The sequence below is a fragment of the Natrix helvetica genome (assembly GCF_964273705.1).
Source record: "Natrix helvetica genome assembly, chromosome: Z".
NCBI classification, from domain to species: Eukaryota; Metazoa; Chordata; class Lepidosauria; order Squamata; family Natricidae; genus Natrix; species Natrix helvetica.
Window position 1 is genome coordinate 10,046,568 of NC_138554.1, and position 26,871 is coordinate 10,073,438.

The 26,871-nt window shown below is 47.8% G+C and overlaps 2 protein-coding genes across 3 annotated transcripts in view; one reads left to right on the forward strand and one right to left on the reverse strand.

Annotated features, from left to right (window-relative positions):
- Nucleotides 1-1,650, forward strand: part of LOC309401075 (rho guanine nucleotide exchange factor 15-like) — a 97,233-nt gene extending 95,583 nt beyond the window's left edge. Inside the window, exon 17 of one of the 2 annotated variants that reach the window (XR_014176753.1) lies at nucleotides 595-733. Coding sequence is in view for 1 of the 2 variants with exons in the window: in XM_081970019.1 (XP_081826145.1) it covers nucleotides 595-782 (188 nt within the window). In the remaining variant the exon portion in view is untranslated. Of the gene's footprint in view, nucleotides 1-594 lie in introns of both variants that reach the window. The other variant, XM_081970019.1, reaches the window with a different exon arrangement.
- Nucleotides 1,651-8,854: 7,204 nt separating this feature from the next.
- PLOD3 (procollagen-lysine,2-oxoglutarate 5-dioxygenase 3) overlaps nucleotides 8,855-26,871 on the reverse strand; it is a 62,746-nt gene continuing 44,729 nt past the window's right edge. The window contains exons 10-19 of the mRNA XM_081970021.1: nucleotides 25,415-25,536; nucleotides 24,376-24,480; nucleotides 24,141-24,266; nucleotides 21,360-21,501; nucleotides 20,538-20,651; nucleotides 17,225-17,290; nucleotides 17,026-17,130; nucleotides 14,486-14,632; nucleotides 12,122-12,247; nucleotides 8,855-11,133 (exon numbers count right to left, since the gene is read on the reverse strand). Coding sequence (XP_081826147.1) covers nucleotides 10,978-11,133; nucleotides 12,122-12,247; nucleotides 14,486-14,632; nucleotides 17,026-17,130; nucleotides 17,225-17,290; nucleotides 20,538-20,651; nucleotides 21,360-21,501; nucleotides 24,141-24,266; nucleotides 24,376-24,480; nucleotides 25,415-25,536 — 1,209 coding nt within the window. The 3' untranslated portion in view covers nucleotides 8,855-10,977. The remainder of the gene's footprint in view (nucleotides 11,134-12,121; nucleotides 12,248-14,485; nucleotides 14,633-17,025; nucleotides 17,131-17,224; nucleotides 17,291-20,537; nucleotides 20,652-21,359; nucleotides 21,502-24,140; nucleotides 24,267-24,375; nucleotides 24,481-25,414; nucleotides 25,537-26,871) is intronic.

Below are 26,871 nucleotides of genomic sequence, written 5' to 3' on the forward strand. Positions count from 1 at the left end.
GAGTTTCACAAAGCGACAGGACAGACTCCCAATAAATTTTGAGGCAACGAAAAGGGTGCAGAAGTCCTGACCGTTTCCTTTTTTTTTGTCTCCTCTTCTCCTCCTTTCCTTTTTTGTCTTCCTCTCCTCTTTTCTGCCTGCTTCCCCTCTCCTCTTCTATTTGCGGTCTTCCTCTTTTCTGTCTTCCTCCTCTCCTCTTTCCTGTCTCCTCTCCTCTCCTCTATTTTCTGTCCTCCTCTCCTCTGGTTTTCTATTTTACATCTTCCTCTCCTCTCTTGTTCTCTTCCATTTTCTGTCCTCCTCTCCTCTCTCCTCTTTTCTGTCTTCTTCTCCTTTTCTATTTTCCTCTTTGCTGTCTCCTTTTTTCTGCCTGCCTCTCCTCTTTTCTATCTTCCTCTTTTCTCCCTTTTCTGTCTTCTCGGCTCTTTTCTGTCTTCTCTTTTCTGTCTCTCCTCTCCTCTGCCTGTCTCTCCTCTCCTCTCTTTTGTGTCTTTCTTCCCTTCCCTCCTTCCTTTTCCTTTCCCTCCTTTCCTCCCCTTTCCTTTTCCTTCCTCTCATCTCCTCTCCTTTCCTCTCCTATCCCCCATGCTACAGGCTGGTACGAGGGCATACGCCTAGCCGACGGCAAGAAGGGCTGGTTCCCCTCTTGCTATGTGCAGGAGATCACGAACGAACACGTACGCCGCCGCAACCTCCGCGAGCGTTACCGCGTCCTCCAGGTGGCCCGCCAGCTGCAGCTGATGCGCACCAATTGCGTCAAAAGCAAGTACAGCTCAGCCTGAGACCAAAAGCGCACAGACAATGGAAGCCAGTGACAGGACTCTGGCCTGCGATCAATCTCACGGCTGGACTCGAGATTCAAGTTTGATTTCGCTGGGCGTGGAGCAGCATTTGCCTCAAGGGGGAGGGGTGCGCTGAAGATGGGGAGGAGGGTAGAGAGCAGTTGTGTTTTGGATCGAAGGCCGCTGAAGGGCGAGAAAGCAGAAGAGGCGATGCAAGCATGCTGTCAGGTTTCCGAAAGATGCCCTAATTAATTCATGAGCTCCGAGCCAAGTTTGCCTGATTTGACTGTCCGGAGCTGCAATGCCAGCAACTAGCCAGCGGAGGCACTACTTCAAATGTGTCCCTTTCACCAGAAGGGGGCGACAGACTGCATTTTTCAGTTGCACTGCAGTGTTTACAGACTTCGCAATGTCCCGTTCTTACCATTCCCAAGTCGCATCCTAAATTCCAGTGAATCTGCGTGGCAGCTCGGTAACCCCGAGCGAGGACCATGAATCTGCTCCGACGATTGGGTGCCCCCCCCTCATCTTCTACCTTAAATAGCGATGGTGCCATATTTCAGGAGATGCCCTGATCCTCCCAGATGAACGATGAAATGGATCGTCTCGGGTTTAACCAGAAGGGTCAGTTCAACCCAAGCAGCAGTTCTACCTGCCCCACCCCCTCCCTACCCCATTTTGCAATGACTTATCCGTGAATGATTCAGGCCTACCACCTCGTAGCCTTGTTTTGGGGCTGGTTGCAGGCTGGTTTGTATTTCACCCACGTTGACAGATGGGTGTGCCTTGCGCTTCGTTGGCACAACTCCGCTAGGCAGAACACACGCCCCCCCTCCGCCCCCCAATAAAATGTGTTTTGCAAACAGGATCCACACCGGTGTTACGTTTCCTAATCCCGATCAGAGGGCTGTCGCTGCCAATACTTCAAAACCTTCCCGACAGTCCTTAACCTGGGCTCAAGTGATGTCCCTTCTCTACCTCAATCCCTTTCCTTTCCGGTGTCGGGAATACGGGACTCCTACAGACTGTGGACTCAGCTACCGTGTTTCCCTGAAAAGAAGACCTCCCCGGATAATAAGCCCGATCGGGCTTTGGAGCACGTGCGCTGAAATAAGCCCACCCCCCCCCGAAAATAAGACCTCCACCAAAATATTGCAACACAGCAGCAGCTATGAGGTGACCACGCTCGCCGCCCCCTGCACCTCAAAAATAATAAGACCTCCCTGAAAATAAGGCCAAGCGCTTATTTAGGGGAGAGGGTCAAAAGGAAATAAGACCCTGTCTTATTTTGGGGGAAACGCAGTAATTCTAACTCTTCCCACACCCTCACAGCTCAACAGACCTTTCTCCCTCGGGTTAACCTGCCTGAACATCCTGGATTTTCTCCTTTGCGAGAGAGGAATTCCTGTTCCTTCCTTCCAGCTTGGAAATCTCACCACGAACCCGTCTTGTATTTATTAATGCATTGCTGTCTTGAGCTCTCAAGCTGGAAGAGTTTTGGCTGTTGGGGAGAGGTGGGGGGGGGGGGGAGCAGGGATTGGATTTTAATTTATTCTGTGCCATATTTGCTTACGCCGTAACCTCTCGTGTGTTTTTCTATCCCCAAATGGCCTTTTTAAAAAAACAAAAAACAAAAAGTCGATGAACAAAAAGTGCCAGTGCTTGCTTTCAGTTGTTTTTTTACTTGTCTCTACTAAACACAATAGGGATATGGTGGGTCAAGGTCTCCGACGCTGAGCGCGTCAATCACAAAGTTCGGCAGTTCGAATCCCTAGTGTCGCGTAACGGGGTGAGCTCCCGTTACTTGTCCCAGCTGCTGCCAATCTAGCAGTTTGAAAGCACGCAAAAAATGCAAGTAGAAAAATAGGAACCACCATTGGTGGGAAGGTAACAGCGTTCCGTACGCCTTGGGCATTTAGTCATGCCGGCCACATGACCCCGGAGACATCTTCGGACAGCGCTGGCTCTTCGGCTGTGAAATGGAGATGAGCACTGCCTCCTAGAATGAGGAACGACTAGCACATATGTGTGAGGGAAACTTTTATCTTACTAAATACAAGAGTGTCTTAATGTTGTGGCCTGTCGGGCGCTAGCCCCTCCAGCAGCTGAATCAGATAAGGAGGTGTGGGAATCAGGGCCAACATCAAGGCAAACTGAGAGCTCCAAGGGGGAAGTGGGAATGGAACTTTCCGAGATAAGAGACAGAGGCGGGGCCATCCATCAGCCCCCACATGGAGAGGCAACAGCCCCCAGATCTGAAGGTGGCTGAGGAAGAAGAGGAAGAACAGCTGGGTCCCATACCTGACGCAGATGCACAGAAGGGAGAGGAGAGCAGTGGGAAATCTATGGGCTGGTCCAAGCTTATCCCCACCCTAGCTTGGGGGATAAAAGGCAAGGGGCAGAGACGAGTGGGTCTCCCTGACTGTCAGCCACTGATTGTCCAAACTTCTGAATCCTGTTTGGAGCTGTGTGGGAATTCTTTCTGGTAATCTACGCCGGTGAGATTTGAGCACACCTTCGGAGTGTGTGTGGGAGTGTGTGTGTGTGTGTGTGTGTGTGTGTGTGTGTGTGTGTGTCCACTGCTGGAAAAAGAGCAGGCGGACCTTCCAGGACTTACATTACAAGTGTGGTGAGAGAGAGAGAGAGAAACTCCTGTTGTGTTGGGTGTCAATTCAGGGTAAAAGGGAGCGAGCTTCGCTTTCTGCAGGCACTTAAGATACTTTGTTAGCTTGCTCTGTGTGTGTTTGTGTGTGTGTGTGAGAGAGAGAGATACAGAGACACAGTGAGAGACAGAGAGAGAGACAGAGTGAGACCAAAACACACACACACACAGACAACAGAGATAGAAAAAAAATCACACACAGAGAGAGAAAGACAGAGAGACAGAAAGATACAGAGAGAAAGATACAGAGATACAGTGAGACACAGAAAGACACCCAGAGAGACAACAGAGACAGAAAGAGACAGAAAGGCAGAGAGAGAGGCAGAGAGAGAGAGACAGAGAAAGACAGAGACATACACACACAGAGTGAGAGACCGAAAGATACACACAGAGAGACAACAGAGACAGAAAGACACACACACAGAGACAAAGACAGAGAAAGATACAGAGACACAGAGTGAGACAGAAAGACACAGAGAGAGACAACAGAGAGACAGAGAAAGACACACAGAGAGATACAGAGACACACACACAGAGACAGAAAGACACACACAGAGAGAGAGGGGGGGGAGGGAAAGACAGAGAGACAGAAAGACACACACAGAGAGATACAGAGACAGAGTGAGAGACAGAAAGACACATACACACAGAGACAACAGAGACAGAAAGAAATACACACAGAGAGACAGAGAGACAGAGAAAGACACACAGAGAGAGATAAAGAGACAACAGAGACAGAGAGAGAAAGACACAGAGAGAGATACAGAGACACAGAGACAGAAAGACACAGAGAGACAACAGAGAGACAGAGAGAAAGACAGATACAGACACAGAGTGAGAGACAGAAAGACACAAATACAGAGAGAGAGAGAGAGAAAGACACACACATGGAGAGATACAGGGAGACAGAAAGACAGAGACAGACAAAGACACACAGAGAGAGATACAGAGACAGAGACAGAAAGACACACACACAGACTGAGAAAGAAACACAGAGACAGAGAGACAGAAACACAGAGTCAGAGACAGAGACAGAAAGACACACACACAGACTGAGAAAGACACAGAGAGATAGAGACACACACAGAGAGAGAAAGACACACAGAGACAACAGAGACAGAGACAGAGAAAGACACAGAGAGATAGAGACACACACAGAGAGAGAGAAAGACATACACACGCAGAGACAAGAGAGACAGAAAGACACACACACAGAGAGAGACAGAGACAGACAGACAGACACACACACTTGTTGGGTTTGGGAGCCGGGTCAGAACACTTAGTGCCAAGGCTGATATTTGCTGCAAATAGCCAATCCCCCAAGCTAGAATAGTTCCCTTCGACAACTCACAAAACCAAGAGAGAAAATATTGCCAGTCGGATAAATGGAGTGTACGAACTAGGCCTTTGACCTTAAATGGGAACCTTCCAGCTTCCAAACTCAGCTGGAGCACATGAGCCTGACATCGGAGAAGTCCTAATATTACAGCTCAGGATTGGGTTTCAGGTCTGCAACTGGAGATAATAATAGAGGCCTCTGTGTCAAAATCTCTTCTCTGGGTTGAGCTCGGCTCCTGTTGCCTGGTGCTGAAAGGAGTCTTATTCAATTGCCTCAGCAGGGAAAGCTATGAACGGGTGGCTAAGTTTTCCGGTTGCAGAAACAAGAAGGGATTTAGCTGGTTCCAGAAGGAAACATCAATGATGGGCTCTACTGAATGGCTGGGCTGGTTTTCTTCCCATCGGAAAAATTAAGAATTTCCAATCGATCGCAATCCCTGGCTCAGGGGATCCTGGAAGGCAAACCGATCCCTTATTTTAATCCGGTACGTTGTCCACCTTTGCAGGTTTAAGACACGTGGACTTCAACGCCCAGAATTCCCCAGTCAGCGATGCTGGCTGGGGGATTCTGGGAAATGAACTCCATGCATCTTAAACCTGCAAAGGTTGACCACACTGGTTTTGTTCATGCATGGCAGCCTTGTATCATTAAGGTAAAGTTTCCCCTGCACGTGTGTGCTAGTCGTGTTCGGAGCGCCTGTGGTGCTTTGGCAGCGAAAACGGGCTTCCGAGCTCCATTTTCGGCTGCCACAGCCTCCTGCAACCTATTGCCAGTGAAAACGGTGGCTGTCCCAAGCGCTATTTTCACTGGCAGAAGGTTGCGGAAGGCTGTGGCAGCGGAAAACGAAGCTCGGGAGACTGTTTTCACTGGCAGAAGCGCTGCAGGCCAGTCCTTTGCTGCTTCCAGGGAAGCCCTGTGGGTCAGATCTAAGTACCTTGCGGGCTGGATCCGGCCCCTGGGCCTTGAGTTTGACACCCCTGTTTTAGAGGGTCGTTGAAGCACTTGGAGGTTTCTCTGTGTCCTCAGGGTCACCTGAGAAGTGCTCCTGGGTTCCTGTCGTCTGCAATTATTTTTCCTCTCTGGAAATCCATTCCTACTCCCACCCCATTCCAAGGGTGTTCATCCCAAATTGTATAGCCAAAAGTCAGTAGAGATTCCCTTCTTGGATGAGAAGCGAAACGTCTTCAAAAGAAAAATGAAGAAAGTCTCGTTGCCTCCTGGAAAAGCACCTTTGGGACTCTCTTTGATTAGTTTCCATCCATTGTTTCTCATCCTTCTGTTTTGATGCTTTGGAAAATACGTTGATACCTCCCTTATTTATAGTAGCCCCTCAAATACTGGAATACTGCTATCATGTCATCCTTCATGATGACCATCAGCCCTTCACGGTAAAGGTTCCCCTCGCACATATGTGCTAGTCGCTCCCGACTCTAGGGGGCAGTGCTCATCTCTGTTTCAAAGCCGAAGAGCCAGTGCTGTCCGAAGACATTTCCGTGGTCATGTGGCCGGCATGACTAAACGCCAAAGGCGCACGGAGCGCTGTTACCTTCCCACCAAAGTTGGTTTCTATTTGTTCTACTTGCAGTTTTACATGCTTTCGAACTGCTAGGTTGGCAGAAGCTGGGACAAGTAACGGGAGCTCACTCCGTTACGCGGCGCTAGGGATTCGAACTGCGGAACTGTCGACCTTCTGATCAACAAGCTCAGCGTCTTATCCACTGAGCCACCCCGTCCCTCCTGTATCATTACAAATATCTAAAAACAATGGCTTAACAAGCTAGTTTCCCCCGAAATGAGACCCTGTCTCGTATATTTTTGCCACCAAAAAGGACACCAGGTTTTATTTTCGGGGTGGATGTTGTCCACTGACTCACCTCACTTGTGTGCGTTGTCCCCGGCCTCCTTTTCGCTGTCAGAGGCCTTCAGGAACTTCTGCAGCCGGCAAGGCTTTCCTGAAGGACTCTGTAGCCGAGAACAAAGCTCTGGATCGATCCGGAGCTCTGTAGAAGAAATGGGCTGAGGTGTGAAAAGCCTGGCGACGACTATCCGAAGGTCACTAGTAGGGCAGCTCCACCATCACCCCATTCCCACCCTAGCTTTATTTTTACCCATGCACCCTGGAGTGGGCAGGGTCTTAATTAGGGCTTATTCTGGGGGTCTTAACCCTTGGGTGCATGTGTAAAAACGAAGTTCGGACTTACTTTCTGAGGAGGTCGCATTTTCGGGGGAAACACGGTAGATGCAAGCTGGATGTCAAGAAGGATAAACTATAGACCCGTGATGGCAAATATATGGCACACAGAACTATTTGTCAGGGCACGCAAGGCTTGCCCTGTAAGCTGGCCAGTGACTTCCGGGTTGCTCGTAGGGCCGGTTTTAGCCCTCCAGAGCCTTCAGGGAAGCCTCCTGAGGGCTAAAACTGGCCCTAAGAGCAAACAGGAAGTCACTTCCGGTTTGCTCGTAGGGTCGTTTTTTGCCCTCCGGATCCTTCAGGGAAGCTTCCTGGAGGGCTAAAACCGGTCCTATGAGCAAACCAGAAGTCCATTCCTGAACTTCCGGTTTGCCCATAGGGCTGGCTTTTCGCACTCCGGAGGCTTCAGGGAAGCTCCTGCAGCCTCCAGAGAGCCTCCAGGGGGCGGGGGAGGCTGTTTTCGCCCTCCCCAAGCTCCTATAAAGCTTCTGGAGCTCGGGAGGGCGGAAAAAGCAGGCCAAAAATGAGGTGGGGGAGCGTTGGTCATGCGCACATGCGCACGGGTCGTGCGGAAAGTATTACGGGTGTGGCACACCCACGCACCACCCCCCTGCGTTCCCCCCCACCGCGCTTTTGGCCTGCGAGCCGAAAAAGGTTCGCCATCACTGCTATAGACCTTGAAATGTTAGCCAGTGGAACAGACAGCCACATGAAATACCCTGTTTCCCCGAAAATAAGCCTTCCCCGGATAATAAGCCCAATCGGGCTGTTGAGCGCATGCGCTAACATAAGCCCTCCCCCCCCCCAAATAAACCCTCACTTAAAATATTTAAATGCAGGCGCAACCAGTCCCCGCTATTTCCTGGGGGAAAAGGGAGAGGAAACATACTCCAAGCACCTCATATGCACCTGCCATCCATGTGAAACGGCCTCACAGAGGCTGCTACTGCACACTCTAGCTACTTCTCTTAGTGGCGGCTGCAAAAAAGAGCGGCAGGCTAGTGCTGGCAAGAATGTACCAAAAACAGAGACCGAACTTCCGCCCCTCTCTGGATCAGCTGATCTGCAGGCCACGGGCGAAGGTTATGTGGCGTCCTGCAGCTCAAAAATAATAAGACCTCCCCCAAAATAAGGCCAAGCACTTATTTGGGGGGGGGGTAAAAGAAAATAAAACCCTGTCTTATTTTCGGGAAAACACGGTAGCTACCGTATTTTTTGGAGTATAAGACGCACCAATCTGGGTACGTCTTCTACACTGAATACAGCATTTTTTGCCTCCTGAAACCCCGCCCCCTTCCCCAAAATGGCCGTGCGTAGCTTTTAGAAGGCTTTCAGAGAGCTCCTGGGGGTGGGAAGGGCAGAAATGAGTGAAAAATGATCCATTCCCTCCCCCCCGGCCCCCAGCAGCACTCTATAAGCTTCCTAAAGGCTATCCATGCCCTTTTTTTGACAAAAAACGGGCCGGTTTTTTTTTTGCTTCCCCCCCCCTCCAGGAGCACTCTACAAGCCTCCTAAAGGCTATTCATGCCCTTTTTTGGAAAGAAAAACAAAAATGGGCCCATTTTCTCCAAAATCAGGGTATTTTGAGGAGGTTTGCACAGCACAAAAACTTTTTTAAAAAAATATTCCTCTTTAAAACCATGGTGCGTCTTATACTCCGGTGCGTCTTATACGCCGAAAAATAGGGTAGTCTTCATTAAAGATCTTCAAAGAATAGAGCGTCTCCTGCTAGACGTGTTCCAGGGCATTCTTCCTTGAGCTGCTAACCTCTAAAGTTTCTTCCAATGAACCTGACTAACCCAAAGTTCTTCGGCCAAAGGACACGGGTTGCGAAACTTCCGTTTCTCCCTTCTTTTTCGAGTGAAGCCGAGCGCGCTTGCCTCTTTTAAAACGGAGCTTTATTTAGTACGCCGTCCGACAGGAAATAATTTAAAGCACGCTTCGTACTGGACATGGCTAGCACCCTGCTGCCCCTCCCCATCCGCCCAGACCGCATAGCCCACGGTGTACAGTGTCGGGAGAGGCTACGCAAGGCGGCGAGCTCCCACCGAGAGCCACGAGGAATGGGAAGAAGCCAAGATGAGGATCTCTTAGCTATCAAATACATAGAAGTCAGCATGACGACCGCAAGACTTTTTAGCCGTGGGATTGTGCCCGTCATTAGAAAAATAAGATGTGAATGATGTCTCTGCTCCCATTACAGTGCTTAACATTCCTGGGAATTTGAAAATGCATCGAGAGCTTTTTTGGGGTGGGTGGGGCTGGAGTTGGCCTCCCATGTCCTCCTCCCTCCCTCTTTCCAGCCCAACCGAGCCAAGTGGCATGCCTATATTCTCTCTCTCCAGCATCAGGAATGAAGAAAAACCAATTCTATCTTGTCCTTGGGCGTCTTCTTTCTTCATTGCTTCCTTGGACTTTGAGTTGGTTTTTTTGTAAACAAAGAAAGAAGCCTCCCAGGACACAACTTCTGGCCCTGTCCTGATCTTCTCGTGCACGGGAGTTGGGCTGAAGCCCCCTTCTTGTTTCAAATCTTGAGTCCCCCCACTCTTCCAAAATCAAATTCGGAGAGAACCTGGCAGATTGTAGCTCAAGGAAGGGGTTTGGCAGAAAATCAGGAGCGGAAGAGAAAATCTGGAATTCTGGACAGGCTTCTATCCATCTTGTGGTGTTGGAGAAGACTGCAAGGAGATCGGTTCTGAAAATTCTGAAGGAGATGAACCTTCACTGTTCGTTGGAAAGCCAGAAGCTGTAGCTCTTGTCTTTTTAACAAGGGATTGGACAATCATTTTGTCTGAAATGGCGTAGGGTTTCCTGCTTGAGCAGAGGGTTGGACTAGAAGACCTCCATAGTCCCTTCCAACTCTGTTACTCTGTAGTTCAAATACTTTGGCCGCCAAACAAGAAGAAAAGACTCTGTTAAAAAGGCTCTGATGTTGGGAAAGACAGAGGATGAAATAGAAGTAGCACTTAGACTTATATACCGCTTCACAGTGCTTTCTAGCCCTCTCTAAGTGGTTTACAGAGTCAGCACATTGCCCCCAACAATGTTGGGTCCTCATCTTACCCACCTTGGAAGGATGGAAGGCTGAGCCAATCTTGAGCCTGGTGAAATTCGAACTGCCAGATTGTAGTCAGCCGGCAGTCAGTAGAAGTAGCCTGCAATACTGCATTCTAACCACTGTACTACCACGGTTCTTATAGTCCTCAGCTGCATCACTGTTTGGTTTGGTGACAGCAGGGCCTCAGACAGAAAGTCCATACAGAGAGTGGTGAGGACAGCAGAGAAGATTATAGGAAGCCCAATTCCCGTTATTCAGGATACCGCTTATAAGAGCTACGTGCTTAGAGCTCGAAGCATTGTTAGAGACCCCACATACCCACTTTATGGTTTGTTGCTCCCCTCTGGGAGGAAGTCACTTTGAATGGTCCCTAAACCGCGGCTCATCAAAAGGTTAGATGATGTCATCAACGCAATGAACAAGAATTTGGACAAACTCCAGGAGGGTGGGGCGTGGCATGCTATTGTCCACGAGGTCGCAAAGAGTCGGATGCAGTGTAGCAACCAAACAGCCACCTCCAATACATTCTGTGGAGAGACTTAGCCCAACAATGCTCATCCTCTTTGGGGTGGTAAGAATTCTTTAGGGGCGGAACCGCACAGACAGGGCTCGGAGCAGATCCGGATCAAGTAACGACTGGCCGAAGAGTGGAATAACCTCTGTGTTTCTCCAATCTTGGGACAACGGGAGACGAGGGGAAAGAAGGGCAACAGTGGCTCTTGATGCTAGTGGTGACCAATGAGGAAGGGCGGAGCAGTAAGACGAGTCCATTTGCGCTTGGAAACCAGTTGTCACTTTCTCTGCTTTTGAAGGCACTTAGTGGCAATGAAGCTGGAGAGAGAGAGAGAGAGTCCCCTCTTTTCGGCACCTCTCCTCATGCTCTGGCCGCCATGGTGCCCTCAACGACCATGGGCCGGGGGGAGGGGGAGCCAGGAGATGCCAGCGTTAGGGGTCCACAAAGGAAACCATGATGTAGCGAGTGCCCCAAGTGGTGGGCAGACCTTCGTGATAGTGGGTGAGACGTCCTGGGTGGATCAGGCTCCAGCCCTTGCGGGGAGATTCCACTTTGCAATTGTAGCGGAGAAATCGGCAGCCGCCTCCCTAGGGGGGGAGCAAAGAGAACCGGTTTAGAGAGACAAGAGACCAAATGATCATACATTTATATTTAGAGGCACCGCAGGGCAGTTCTTCACTGTTTCCAGGGTGGGCCAGGTCTAAGCACCCCGCGAGCTAGATCCGGCCCCAGGGCCTTGAGTTTGACACCCCTGGTTGATAGGCATTATGCAAAGATTAGGCCCTCTTGAGATGTCTATCATCCTGGAAAAAATGGAAGGAAAGAGAAGAAGGTAACCAGCAGCAAGCTAGATGGATGCCATGGCCTTGGGCGCACTATTGGAAGACCTGAAAGATCAGGTTGGAGAGTGACCATCCTGGAGAAGATCTAACTCTGTAGTTGTTAAGAATCAACACTGACCACATGGCCCATTATGCATCCATCAGGCAAATATAAACTTATGAATGTAGACAGATATACGTGTCCCAGGATAATGTTGCAGGAGGCAATCTGCAATCCACACCACAATGAACAAGGACACACATTCAATTTTTTGCAGCTACTAAGATTGTTGGACGAGCAGGCACAAAAACAGCAGGGATTGAAGCCTGGGAAACCTCATCAATCAACATAGAGGGCTGATTTACCACCAGCTTTTCAGGTACTTAGGATGGGAGGGCTTGGCAGCGCAAGCGAACAACAGCCAACAACTTGACCGCCAGCCATCAGCGCCCCAATCCACAAAGCCACACACGAGGGGCACCATTTGGGCACACACAACAGCCCAAAGCACACACACTGCGAGGGAGAAGTTCCCTGAAGATAGGCTCCAGCACGAGTCCAAAAGCTCAGAAGACAAAACCTCTTGTCCCGCGATTGACCCAGATTGGATCCCGAAACAGACACTTAGTTGGCGCAACGCAGCCAAGTTCAAATCAATTCACCCGTGAAACCCTAAGTCCCTTTCCTCATTCTCTTCACAGCCCCAAAGCATCCAAGACCAAGCCATGCAGAGGAGGATGCCTGATTACTCACCTTGTAATCGATCCCTTTGTGGTTAAGAGCAACATTGATGGTGAAAGTGGAAGAATCATGATGGGGGCGAAGAGAAGGCTGCTCGTCCGGACGGTATCGGACCATGAAGTTCATGATTGCGCGAGCCTGAAAACAGGAGATTGGAGTTAGCGCCTTCTGGGTGAAGGCAGGGCGGAGAATGGCACATTGTGTACACCCCTGTTCTGACCCAGCTTTCCAACCACGACTCCCTCTTCTTTATGGCAGCACCTGAGATATTGGAACACTGCTATCATGTCTCCCCTTGTCCTCCTTTTCATTAAACTAGACATACCCAGTTCCTGCAGCCGTTCTTCATATGTTTTAGCCTCCAGTCCCCTAATCCTCTTTGTTGCTCTTCTCTGCACTCTTTCTAGAGTCTCCGCATCTTTTCTACATCGTGGCAACCAAAACTGGATGCTGTATTCCAAGTGTGTCCTTGAAAACTGAAGTTTCCCCTAAGACACCCTTCCCCGATATCAAAACCTGGAATAGTTTTATGTCTAGTACATCTAGTGCGGCAAATGAAAACAATACCCAAAGGAAACAGATGTGGCCAACGGTGAAAAGGACACAGAACATTTTAGGAGAAGAATCTTAAACCTGATCTTTATAAAATGAGTTTGTATAACACTGTGATGGAGAACGTATGACATATGTATCACGCGGAGCTTTCTTTGTGGGGATGTGCGATGTCGCCAGCTGCTCTTCCTGATCTTTGCGTGTCCTGGAGCTCCGGAAACCAGTGTCATGTGCAAAGACCGGCTGGCCGGCGGGCATGTGCCTGCCGGAAACCTAAAGATGCAGGGGGCCAGCGTGCGCTTGTGTGCCAGTCAGCTGGTCTTCCAGCTTCCGGGTCTCCGGTGCTCGCGGGCATGTTTCAGTTTGGGCACTCGGCATTGAAAAGGTTCGCCATCACAGGTCTAGACTCACAATGGCGAACCTATGGCAAGCGTGCCAGAGGTAGCATGCAGCGCCCTCTCTGATGGCATGCAAGCCACCGCCCCAGTTCAGCTCTGCTGCGCATGCATGCGTGCCTCCCACCGGCTAGCTAGTCCACGGGTCTCTGCCGCAGGGGATGGGGCATGTGTGGAGAGTCACACGCACATGTGGGGGGGGCATGGGGTGTGCAGGGGGATCGTGCATACATGTGGGGGGCTGGGGATACTGTGCATGCGCAGGGAGGTGGGGCGCATGTGTGTGGGGGTGCACACATTGCATTTTGGGGGGTTTGGGGTGCATGCGCAGGAGCATTTTGGGCACTTGGTCCGGAAAACGTCAGCCATCACTGGTATAACACAACTAGCACTGATTTAACCCATTTAGGGGAGGGAGAGGATATTGCACATTACATTTAACCATAAATAAACCAGAAATGTTGTACTTGCCCAATGCTACCCTCCTTCCCCAATAAAAACGAAGTCAAACCAAACTTAAGTTTTATATACGCAAATCTAGCTGCTAGATCTGAATCTGACTACAGACGGTTGGTACAGGTGATCTTCAGGTTACAACGCCTTGTTCAGCAATCCGTCAAACTTGGGATAACCAGTGGTGGGCTTCAGAAATTTTAGCAAGGGATTCTCTGCCTTGTTGCTGGGTGGGTGTGGCCAGGGTGGGCGTGGCCTAGTTGGCCTTCTGCACCGGGGAGGGGCGTGTTTGCCCTCCCTGGGCTCCACAGGTTTTCCTCGAGCCTCCGGGAGGACGAAAACGGCCTCTCCAGGTTCTGGAGGCCCAAAATGGGCCCATTTTCGGCCTTCCCAAACTTCCGGTACACCCGTTTTTCGCTCTCCCCGAGCCTCCGCACGCACCCTGCACTTCACTGCATCCAAAACAGGCCGCGTGGGGACTTCTCGGTGGGGTGGGGTAGGGTGGACGGGGTCAGCCAAGAGTGGGATTTGGGGTTCTCCAACTGCACAGAATCTTAGCCAGAGATTCTCCCGGATCCCTGAAAACTCCCAGCAGCCCCCCGCTGGCAATAACCTGGAATGAGAGGAACTTACAACCGGTTCTCGGAGTTCCAGCTTTGTAGTCATCCTGTGATTTCAATGTCTGATGTTTCCTGCTGGCTTCTCCTAAGCAAAGTCAATGGGGAAGCCAGGAGGAAGTCAAAAGTGGCCGTCACATAAGATCCTCAACCACCCCAGTTATCCTCACTTAATGGTAACAACTGGAACTGCCGGAAGCAGTATTATTGTGACACAGTCACATGACAAATGTGGGGGGGGGGGAACAACCGTTGGGGCCCCAATTAATTTGTAGAAATGGCAAAAGACATCCTGTAGAATCTTCTGCTTCCTGTACCTACACTCGACCCGCAGTAACCTTCAGACATGGTGCTGTTACCTTGGTGTGGTAGCCCGGATAGAACTTTTCTGTGACCGGTGCAATGTAGTCCTGCAAGAACTGCAGCCACTCCTTCTCAAAGCCGATTTGGTTCATGTGAATGTCAACGGTGGGGACGTTCTCGTAGCCGCCAACCAGCCGAGTGTCCTAGGAGGGAGGTGCAGAATTTGAGGAATTGTGCTAGGATCTGAAAATAAGCTTGAGAGACAGAAGGGAGAGCCGTAGCCTAGGCCAGAGCTGTCAAATGCAAGGCGCGCGGTCCAGGTCTGGCCCGCGAAGTGGTCGGATCCGGTCCGCGGGGCCATCCTAGAAAATGCAAGGGACCGGCCCGTATTGCTTCAGCCTGATCTACCCAATGCGAAGAGGAAACATGCCAGCAGTTTGGGAAGTGGCGTCAAGCTGGCCACGCCCAGCCAGTTGGTCACATCCACCCAGTTACCCATGTCCAGTGAGTGGTGTCAAGATGGCCACATCCATCCAGTCGACCACGCCCCCCTTCCCCCAAGGTCAACCACAGTCCTAATGCAGCCCTCAATGAAATTGAGTTTGACACCCCTAGCCTCGTTGGTGGTCAGATAAGGCAGCGGCCCCCAACCTTTTGGTTCAGAGGTGGGTTCCTACCGGTTGGGTCGGGTTCGGCCGAGTAGGTAGTAACTCAGCCGCCCACACCCCCGAACCGGTTCTATCTTGTTTTTTGCTTCTGCGCATTCTGTCCAAAGCGCACGCCCAAAGCGTATTCCTGAGCGAACCAGCAGTAAAAGAATCCAGAACCCACCCCATGACTGGTTCCATGGAAAGCAGATCAGAAGAGGCATGGTATTGTATGCTGCCTGCATCCCGCACATGGGGCTTCGCTTAGTTGTACAGCCCAGGTTCTGGCATGCTGTGGGCCGGTGCCGTACTACGGATTGGGGACCCCTGAGACAAAGGAAATCTGAATCCAGAGTAGGAATGGCCATGGAGAAAGTATCTCAGTGCTGACCCTCCCTAGTTCTCTGGAACGTAAAGACAGAGGAGGAGGAAGCACTTTCAAACATGGAAGATTCGCTTACTTTCATTTTACAATAAAAGTCATGCTTGACTCTCCTACACATACGCCTTCGTAAGCCAACAACAGAAACAGAGAGGAGGGTGGGTAGATTTAGAATTCAAGGGAGGGAATTGTGAAATGTAAGCGCTGACTGTCGTCTGGCAATGTCCCGATGCCCCAGGTCAAAAGATCGTTTCCCCAAAATCGATCAATTGATTAGTAGACAGTGAATGGGGGGAACGGGGATTTTAACTCCTTCGCGTGCGAAAACTTCAGATCTGGCTTCACTTCTTCTCTGCCTATTTGGAATTATCAGTTAAGATTCTCTTGATAAAATAATGTCCCACCAGTTTCTTTGGTTGCTTGCGCCAATGAGATGATTGACAATAATATTAGTATTCGTGATTTTGGTTTGGTTTCCTAATCTGGACTACCTCAAAGGTTGCCAGGAATGTAACATCTAGGAAATGGAAGATTGTTCAGGAACTGGACCAAGCCAGTTTTCTACAAATAATCCACCTTCAAACCGGGAGACCGATGGCTTTTTTTTTTCATTTGTGTGCCTCACTCATTAAAGTCCTCCAGGTTAAGTACGGTCTCCCTGTCTTGTAAGCAAGAAATTCCATGAATTATGGAGTCTGTCCTTTCATCACTGCTGATTCTTCTTCCAATCTTCATATTGTGGGGGTGGATAAGAGGTGGGCTTGGAGGCACCTTACATCTAGTGTTCCTCCATCCTCATAGCATGCTCCATTTTATACGCCTGGCCCATAGGAGGAAAAGGGCCAAAAACAACTGTGGCCATGACTGTGTGTATATGAAGCACAACTCTTGTTTTACATCCACCACACAATAAAAAAGTAGTCACCATCTTGATTTCTTTTGACCTTTCTGTGAACTGTTCTACTCCTCAATTAGGCCTTCTTCTAACATTCAGAGTTCCAATTGTTTCTGTTGTAAGGTCCCTCATGAGTTTACAAGTCTTCTTTGACTCTCTTCCCAACTCTCCTCAAACCAGTGGTGCTATTCAGCCAGTTCTATCCGGTTTGGATGAACCGGTAGCAGTGGCGTCGGGAGGCTCCGCCCAAATGCCTGGACGTCAGAGGTGGGATGCTCCCGGTTTGGCCCGGTTCGGGCGAACCGGTAGTGGTGATTTGGCCTGGGTCGCAGAACCGGTAGCGAGCCAGGCCAGCCACGCCCCTGAACTGGTTTCCCGGTCTCTTCTGCCATTGCTGGCATATTTCTGCACCTGCACAGAACTATTCACAGTCAACTGCGCATGCGCAAGAAACACACAGTGTAAAGTGAACCAATACTAACCAGTATAGGAACCCACCCGTCGAACGTCATCATGTCCCATTTTTGACATTCTGCACATTTGCTACCGGTTCGTTCACATTTGCGAACCGGTAGCGAAAGTAAGTTGATTTCACCACTGCCTCAACCCTCTTCCAAATGAAGCAACCTGAACGATCATCTTGGCGGAGGAAAAAGGTTAGGATGGACTCACTTCATGTTTTCCTCCAGACCACCGGCCGAAGTGTTCCGCCTCTTCCACCAGATCATCGCACATCTGATCGGTGAAGACCGGAAACCAGTAAACATCAGGGCAAGGCTGACAACAGGAAGAAGAAACAGTGAGCCCAGGAAGTTTGAGAGAGCAAAGAAGTCAACAACTCAAGAGGACCAGGGAAAAGGGAGACGGTCACCTGTTCAAAAAATTCTCCCTCAAGAACGCGTGAGTAGTTCTCGTGGATATATTTCTCCTGCCAGTCCTGTCCAGGAAGAAAAGGAACAAACAGAAAACAGAGTCATGTAGAGTTATCGGGAATATTTAAGAAGTGCATCTCCTAATCTAATGCGTGACAGGCAATCCAGTCCTGGAGTAAACGTTTCATTTCTAAAACTCGCCATCATATTTCCGCCATAGAATAGAATAGGGAAGAATGGAATGGAATGGAATAGGAAAGGGAAGGGAAGGGAAGAATGGAATGAATGGAATATGGAAGGGAAGGGAAGAATGGAATAGAATAGAATAGAATAGGAATGGAATAGGAATAGAATAGAATAGGAAAGGGCAGAATGGAATAGAATGGAATAGAACAAACAGAACAAAACAGGAACAGAATAGAATAGGAATAGAATAGAATAGGAATAAGAATAGGAATAGAACAGAACAGAATAGAATAGGAAAGGGCAGAATGGAATGGAATAGAAAAAGAACAGCAATAGAATAGAATAGGAATAAGAATAGGAATAGAATAGAACAGAATAGAATAGGAAAGGGCAGAATGGAATGGAATAGAACAGAACAGCAATAGAATAGAATAGGAATAAGAATAGAATAGAATAGGAATAGGAATAGAACAGAGTTGGAAGTGACCTTGGAGGTCTTCTAGTCCAACCCCCTGCTTAGGCAGGAAACCCTACATCACTTCAGACAAATGGTTATCCAACATCCTCTTTAAAAACTTCCAGAGTTGGAGCATTCACAACTTCTGGAGGCAAGTTGTTCCACTGATTAATTGTTCTAATTGTCAAGAAATTTCTCCTTAGTTCTAAATTGCTTCTTTCCTTGATTAGTTCCCACTCACTGCTTCTTGTCCTGCCCTCAGAGGCTTTGGAGAATAGCTTGACTCCCTCTTCTTTGTGGCAACCTCTGAGATATTGGAACAATGCTATCATGTCTCCCCTAGTCCTTCTTTCTCTTAAGCTAAACATACCCAGTTCCTGCAACTATCTTCATATGTTTTAGCCTCCAGCCTCCTAATCATCTTTGTTGCTCTTCTCTGCACTCTTTTTAGAGTCTCCACATCTTTTCTACATCGTGGCGACCAAAACTGAATGCAGTATTCCAAGTGTGGCCTTACCAAGGCCTTATAAAGTGGTATTAACACTTCACGTGATCTTGATTCTATCCCTCTGTTTATGCAGCCTAGAACTGTGTTGGCTTTTTTGGCAGCTGCTGCACACGGCTGGCTCCTATTTAAATGGTTTTCCACTAGGACTCCAAGATCCCTCTCACAGTTACTACTATTGAGCGAGGTACCACCTATACTGTACCTGTGCATTTTGTTTTTCTTGCCTAAATGTAGAACCTTACTTTTTTCACCGTTGAATTTCATTTTGTTAGATAGAGCCTAATGTTCAAGTCTGTCAAGATCCTTCCATATCTTTAGCCTATCTTCTGGAGAGTTGGCTATTCCTGCCAGCTTGGTATCATCTGCAAATTTGATGAGTTCCCCATCTATCCCCTCGTCCACGTCATTGATGAAGTTGAAGAGTAAAGGCATAAAAAAGAGCCTTGGGGTACTCAAGTGGGGTACTTCCTCAAACACTTTTTGAAACTCTGAAACTACAATTCCCAGAATTCCCTGATGGTGTTTGGACATTGTGGGAAACTCAAGAGATAGCTACTCTGGGAGTATATCTGGATTTCCCAACATGCCATGGAAATTGCAAGGGTAGTTCCATCAACAAAAATTTCTCACCCCTCCAGAAAAGTCCTCCCTATGATGTCTCCCTTGGACTCCAACTCCGACTCTTCCTCAAGGGAGAATGAGCTCATTCTTGGCAAATCAGGAACGGAGTTAGTTACTGACTGAATGGCCAGCAGAAAGAGAATGATAGGCTTTGGCTAGGGACAGCTTGCAGGCCAGTGAAGAGGAGGGGGAGGAGTTGCCTGCCCTGGTAGACCTCAGAGCACGCAGGGCAGAGAAACGGAGGTCTGCCAGATAGCTTGGGAGAAGGCCCTAACCCTCCACTGGGAAGCTACCGTATTTTTCGGAGTATAAGACGCACCTTCCCCCCCCCCCCCCAAAGAGGGTGAAAATCTGGGTGTGTCTGGGTACACTGAATACAGCATTTTTGGCCTCTTGAAACCCCGCCCCCTTCACAAAAATGGACGTGCAGAGGTTTGGGAGGCCTGCAAAGTGCTCCTGGGGGCTGGAGGGGGCAGAAACGAAGTGCTTTTTGCTCATTTCTGTCCCCCCCCCCCAGCCCCCAGGAGCACTCTACAAGCCTCCTAAAGCCTATGCATGCCCTGTTTTTTGCAAAAAAACCAGGGCTGTTTTTGTTAAAAACAGCTCATTTTTCGCTCCCCCCCCCCGCCTCAGTCCCCAGGAGCACTTTGCAAGCTTCTCAAACTCTCTGCATGCCCTGTTTTTCACCAAAAACGAGGTGTGCAGAGAATTTGGGAAGCCTGCAGAGTGGGAAAATATTTTTTTTTTCAAAATTTACCTCTTCAAAATTTTGGTGCGTCTTATACTCCGATGCGTCTTATAGTCTGAAAAATACGGTATTTAACATGGCAGGCCAAGGGAGGCATTGCTGGGAACGACGTGTGTGGGTCGTGGCCATGCATTCGCTCCAGTGGTGGGTTTGGGGTGGTACGCCCCAGTACGGGCATACCGGTGGTAGCTGGGAGCAGCGGCCACCATGCCAGAATGGTGGCTCATTGGGCCCGCCCGCCCGCATTCCTTACCGCTTTTTGACTGAAAGGGCCACAATGTGCGGCACCTGTCCGACCTCCGCCGAGCAGCTGAGTGTCACTGGGCGGTGGTGTGCGCATGCTGCGCAGTGACAGTGCCCGACAAGCAAGCCCGGCCCCGTCGCAGCATACGGGTTGCGATGGGATCCGGAACCCACTACTGGTTTGCTCACGTTTACTGCTTGAGACTTTTGAGACTCTGAACTTCTGTCACACATGAGCTAACGTGGACGGACTCTCAGCTTTTGCCTGGGGGCTTTGTGTCCGTTTATGGGACTTACTTGTTTGAGCAGTTTGCTATTTGTTTTATCGACTACTTGGCCATTGCCCGAGGGATTAATCTGGGCTTGCTAGTGGTTGGCTTCATTTGGAACAGTTCCAAAGCGAGGTGAATACCAATAAAACTCTCCATAAACCACGCCAGCATGTGTGTGTGAGGGAATGGGGCAGCGCACTCCGGGATCTAAGGTGCAGGAGTGAATGTATGAGATTGAGAGAAAAGGATCCCATCCTGTGCAACTGGGCACACTCACCAAAGGATTTTCAGAAATCTGCCAGAGCTCAGGATGTAGGCGGGAGATGTTGTATCGAGTGGTGGAAAGGAGGCGTCCAAAATCGTCCCGGTTACTAATATGGAGAAAGATGCCCTGTGAAGGATAAAAAGATAAAGGTCATGGATCCCCTCGGAAATATGTGCTAGCCCTTCCGGGAGCGATGCTCATCTCTGTTTCAAAGCCGAAGAGCCAGCGCTGTCCGAAGACGTCTCCGAGGTCATGTGGCCGGCATGACTAAATGCCGAAGGTGCATGGAACGCTTGTTACCTCCCCACCAAAAGTGGTCCCTATTTTTCCACTTGCATTTTTTACAGGCTTTCGAACTGCCGTTGTAACTTCGAACGGTCACTCAACAAATGGTTGTAAGTTGAGAACTGCCGCATTTAGCGCCCTTCCAACTTTGCATGTTTGCTAAAACATTGGTTCTCAACTTAAGACTTCTGTAATACACTTATATCTATCGATCTATAAAAACGTGTATGTGTGTGTGTGTTCTGTTAAGATACAGCCTGTTGTGCCTTAAAATGGCTTCTACTGTACTGCCGTAAAATGGCTTCTACTGTCCAGTGCAGTGGAGTTGCCATGGTAATGGCTTCGCAGTACTCCACAAGGGGGCTCCCTCTGGTAAGGGGGAAAATCCAACATTAGAAATTATGTTTGGTCTGGATATTTCCCTCCTATAAATAAATACCCAGGCAACGCCAGGTTATTGGCTAGTTATCAATATAAAATTCTATAAACAATTTTTTAAGAACTTTGTTCTTTTGACTGAGCAGGTTGTAAGAAAGCAACAACTCTCACCTTCTCCCGCACACTTTTACAAAAGGCCATATCCGGATCCGTGTCCTCCAAGGTGAAAATATTGCGTTGGGGCAACTCTTGCCTTAAGATCTCCCCTTTCAACAGATAGGCCTGAGAGATATAGGGCACGTTCCAGACTCCACTGCAATAGGGGGGAAAAGCACCATGAGAATCTGTAGTACCATAAACAAGGCGGCAGGTATGGAGATCGGAAAATTAAAGAGAAAAAAAAATAACGTTTTTCCTGGTTTGGATTATGCCAAGGAGTATTCAGTCCAAAATTCCAGATGCAACATGGCTTCTTGGAAGATCGGAGGGAGGGATATGGGTGAAAGCCATCTCCTTCTGTTGCCTCCCAAGAAAATTAAGAAGATGATTAGGGGAACTGTTTTTAAATTTAACTTATGGGGTATTTCTTAGGGGTTTTTTAAAACTATATTTTAGATACTTTACTTAGATGTACAGTTCTTTTTAATCTCCTCCATAACTATTTAACTATTTAACTATTTAATTATTTAATTATTCATGTTATGTATTTTTATGTATTGACTGTACACCGCCCCGAGTCCCTTCTGGGAGAGGGGGCGGTCTATAAGCACAAATAAAGTAAAGTAAGTAAAGATGAGAAGAGAAGAGGATTTGATGGAATGAGATAAGATGATAGAAGAGAAGACGATTTCATAGAATGAGATAAAATGATAAGATGATAGATGAGAAGAGAAGAGGATTTGATGGAATGAGATAAGATGATAGATAAGAGAAGAGAGAGAAGAGGATTTGATGGAATGAGATAAAATGATAAGATGATAGATGAGAAGAGAAGAGGATATGATGGAATGAGATAAGATGATAGATAAGAGAAGAGAGAGAAGAGGATTTGATGGAATGAGATAAGATGATAGATAAGAAGAGAAGGGGAGAAGGGAAGAGATTTGATGGAATGATATAAGATGAAAAATGACAGATGAGATGAGAAGAGATTTGATGGAATAAGATAAGATGATAGAAGAGAAGACGATTTGATAGAATGAGATAAAATGATAAGATGATAGATGAGAAGAGAAGAGGATATGATGGAATGAGATAAGATGATAGAGAAGAGAAGAGAAGAGAAGAGAAGAGGATTTGATGGAATGATATAAGATGATAGATAAGAAGAGAAGAGAAGAGGATTTGATGGAATAAGATGATAGATAAGAAGAGGAGGGGAGAAGGGAAGAGATTTGATGGAATGATATAAGATGAAAAATGGTAGATCAGATGAGAAGAGATTTGATGGAATGATATAAGATGATAGATAAGAAGAGAAGAGGATTTGATGGAATGAGATCAGATGAGAAGATATGAGATCAGAAGAGATTTGATGGAATGAGATAAGATGATAGATAAGATAAGAAGAGGAGAGGAGAAGGGAAGAGGATTTGATGGAATGAGATCAGATGATAGATAAGATGAGAAGAGGATTTGATGGAATGAGATAAGATGATAAGAAGAGAAGATTTGATGGAATGAGTTAAGATGACAAGATAATGAGATGAGATATCATAAGATGATAGATAATAGATAATTTTATTGTCATTTTTTTACTGGCCCACATTAAAAATGAAATTCTGTTGCCTGCTCTCAAGAGAAAGTGCATGTCTACCCAAACACATACATAATACACGTATATGCATGCTACCTACATACAATATGCTGACTCTGTAAACCGCTTAGAGAGGGCTGTAAAGCCCTGTGAAGTGGCATATAAGTCTAAGTGCTGTTGCTATTCTTCTCAAGCGCCAGAAATCTGCTTTAGCATAACATCTTGTAAGGATATGTGGAAGAGATGGAGCAAAGAGGAATGGGTCAGATAAGAGACGGCATAGCCCTCACCTAGACAGCAGGTAGAGCAAGAGGCTTGGAAAGGACCCTCCCTAGTTTATTGGTATGTAAAGGAGACAGTGGGAGATTTGTACTTTCAGACCTGTAGGATTTTGCTAACTAGCCATACCATAGAGTGAGATCGTGGAAGAGTTGTACTTTCAGACTTACGGAATTCTAATAATTAGCCTCACAATAAAGCAAAATTCGGTCATCTGGTCATATTTCTTGTCTGGTCTACATGGGAAGGCTGACATGTGTGGTTGACTTGTAGAAGACTTCAGCTCTGCAAAAGCCACCTTCCTGCTCAACCTGTTCTGATCGATGCTTCCCCAAGGGCGTGAAGCAAACTCCTGGTCCCGACAAAACCCCCTTTTACTAATTGACTGTGAATTCTGCTCATTCACCTCCAGCAAAGTCTTTGGAGGGAGATTTACAGTCACAGGCCTTCTCTAGCTTGGAGAGCTGCCAGGCCAATCTCTGCAAAACCTGGCCAGGAGCCACGGAGAGTCACAAACTAATTAAGTGAACTAATTGTCTCCTGCAAACTCCACTCCCCTTTCGCTCCTCTTTTATTCCCTCTGGGAGGGGGCATTCATCGTCCACCTGTGGCCTTACTCCCAAGTCGACCCTTGTTCTTTAGCTGTTCCCTATGTCTGGCAACTCTGCACATGCGCACACTGGGGACAGGCTCCAGCTGTTCTTCTGCCCCACTGATGTCTGGCTCTGAAGGCAGCTGATCACTGGCATACGGCTCTGGCCCCATCTCTGCCTCCGACACAGAGCCCTCATCAGAGCCTTCCCCAGACTCCAGGACTGGCCCATGTTCCTCCCCAACCTCCTCACTGTCCGAATTTGCTGCCAGCTCCGCTGGTGGCCCACAACACAACCATCCATCTGCTTCAAGTTCCCACTTACATTCTCTTGCCTTGCACCAATTCCACGTAGTCCTCTGAGCGGGCGTAATAGTCATCGGGGCTCAGGGCACCCCAAAAGTTGGACCAAAGCTTGCCGTAACGAGACACCATGGGAGCAATCACATACCTGGATGGTTGCAGAGGAGGAATAGAGAAATCAGGAGTGCAAAGGTGGGAGAAGTGATATGGCTTGCAGCTAGGCTGAGAGCTCGGGTAGGTGTGGAAGTACTGCTTACTTGTTCTCCTGCATAAGTATTTGCAGGATTTCGGGATTTGTCACCACCACGTCAGCATCGAGGCTGAAGTAATAGTCGCAGGTGGGATCCTGCCGGCACAGATCCCTGGGATGCAAAACAACAACAACAACAACAACAACGAAAGATGGATTAGAACTGTGTTTCTCAAACTTGCTAGCTGTAAGACGGGTGGGACTTCAGCTCCCAGAATTCCCCAGCCGGCCATGCTAGCTGGGGGAATTCTGGGATTTGAAATTCACCCACCTTAAAAAAGGGTCACAGTTAAGAAACGCTGGTGTCAGGCCTGTAGTTATGTTCTTTTTAGGATCTTTGGCCTGCCACACTTTCTATTATTTTCCTATGCTGTTTCATTAGGGTAGTAGTTGGGAGGGGGGAATAGAAAGGAGTAGGATTGTGGAATGTTTTGTTGTCATTCTTTTATAGAAGCTCAAGGTCATCTTTTGGCTCTGCACCTCGACACCTGACCGGAAGCAGAGGGGTGTAGATGCCAGCGTGGAAGATGATGATTGGAACACGTGATGGATTGTGGGTGCGAGGATAAGATCATGAACTTTCAACTGGGAGGAATTCCAGGAAGAGAATCAGAGTTGGAATTCCACAGAAGTGCTAACATGCCTGTATGATTAAATTGGAACTTTTAAGGATGATTCTGCCTTGGTCTCTGATTGATTTCATGCATGGTATTTAGAACGCTGACAGCTGGATTAAAACATTGATGTTTGCTGCCCATTTCTCTCCGCCAATCGAACACAGGAGACCTTGCACTGCTTTCGTGCCACTGTCGTTAAGGAAATCACTGCAGTTGTGAAATCAGTGACACGGTTGTTAAAGTGAATCTGGCTTCCCCGTTGACTTGGCTTGTCGGGAAGAACGCAAAAGTCGATCACGTTGCAATCCCGGGACATTGCAACCGTCATAAATACGAACCAGTTGTAACCCTAATCCTAACCTGAAAAAGCACCTTTGGAACAACCGTGAACGGGATGATTGAAAATCTCTTACACTATTATTTACTTACATAGCCATATCTCGGGCTTCCCCCTCGCTCAGATCTTCCTCCGGCCCTATCAGTTTGATGGTGTCAAAGGCCTTGCGAATTTGATCCCATTCGGCTTGGATGTGGGGCTCGTGGTACACCTCCTGGAAAAATGTCAGGCGGGTTTATTAATGAGCAGACAAGATGGAGGGGAAGCTCAGGGTGTGAGTAAAGGAGGTGTAATGGCATCTGTGAATGATTTCAAGAGAGAGAAAAGAAGAGCCACAGACTACAATAATGATTTGCAGCCTCAACAACTTGAAGATGTATGCTGGCTGGGGAATTCTGGGAGATGAAGTCCAAATAAGTTGCTGAAGTTGCTTTTAAACTAGGCCAGACAAATGTTCAGCTAAGAGACAGTTGAGTCTGCGCAAGAAACAGGACGTGTCCACCAAATGTTGGAAATGTAATCAAATACCAGGCACGTCCTATCACATGTGGTGGATGTGTCCAAAAGCAAAAAAAAATTGGGACGAAAGTGCATACGTGGTTAGAAAAAATGTTAGGCAGCATATAGATGATAAACCATAGATTATAATTTGGCATAACACCAGAAAAATACGATAAAGAGAATGTATATTTAATATTACATGTTTTTTTTTTTGACAGCAGTAAGAATTGTATTTGCACAATACTGGAAAAACAAGGAAACAGCTACAAAAAAAGATATAATTAAAAAAAAATTAAGCTGTGCAGAAATGGATAGATTAACATTGAAGACAAAAGAAAAAGACACAGAATATTTTCAAACTTGGGACTTGTTTTGTCAATGGTTGGATAATAAGAGGTAGAAACTAGGAACTGAAAAAGCATGATTATGCAGACAAATTGACCAGACACTATGCTGTTCACTAAGCGCTTATTGTATGTAAACAGAAAATACTGTATATAAATACATTGAAAGAAAGGAAGGAAGGATGAAAGAAAGAACGAAAGAAAGAACGAAAGAAAGAACGAAAGAAAGAAAGAACGAAAGAAAGAACAAAAGAAAGAGTACATGGCAGACATCTAAGAAGCGTCCGTCACTTATTTCGAAGAGCCTTGGTGGCGCAGTGGTTAGAATGCAGTATTGCAGGATAATTCTGCCGACTGCCAGCAGTTCGATTCTCATCACCTCTAGGTTGACTCAGCCTTGTGTAAAATGAGGACCCAGACTGTTGAGGGCAATATGCCGACTCTATAAACCGCTTAGAGAGGACTATAAAGCACTGTGAAGCGATATAGGAGTCTAAGTGCTGTTTCTATTCTTCAATCGTAAATGTGAGCGAAGAAAGATGTACTTTGCACTAATGTAACCGTATACTAAAAGAGAGCGAGTACCCCTGAGTCTGCTTCCTGTCAGGACTACCTCGCAAGGTTGACAGGAAGGCAATGGAAATAATAGGAGGGCAACTTAAACCTACAAGCCCCTTTTCAACTCTCTTCCTTTTTAACCACAT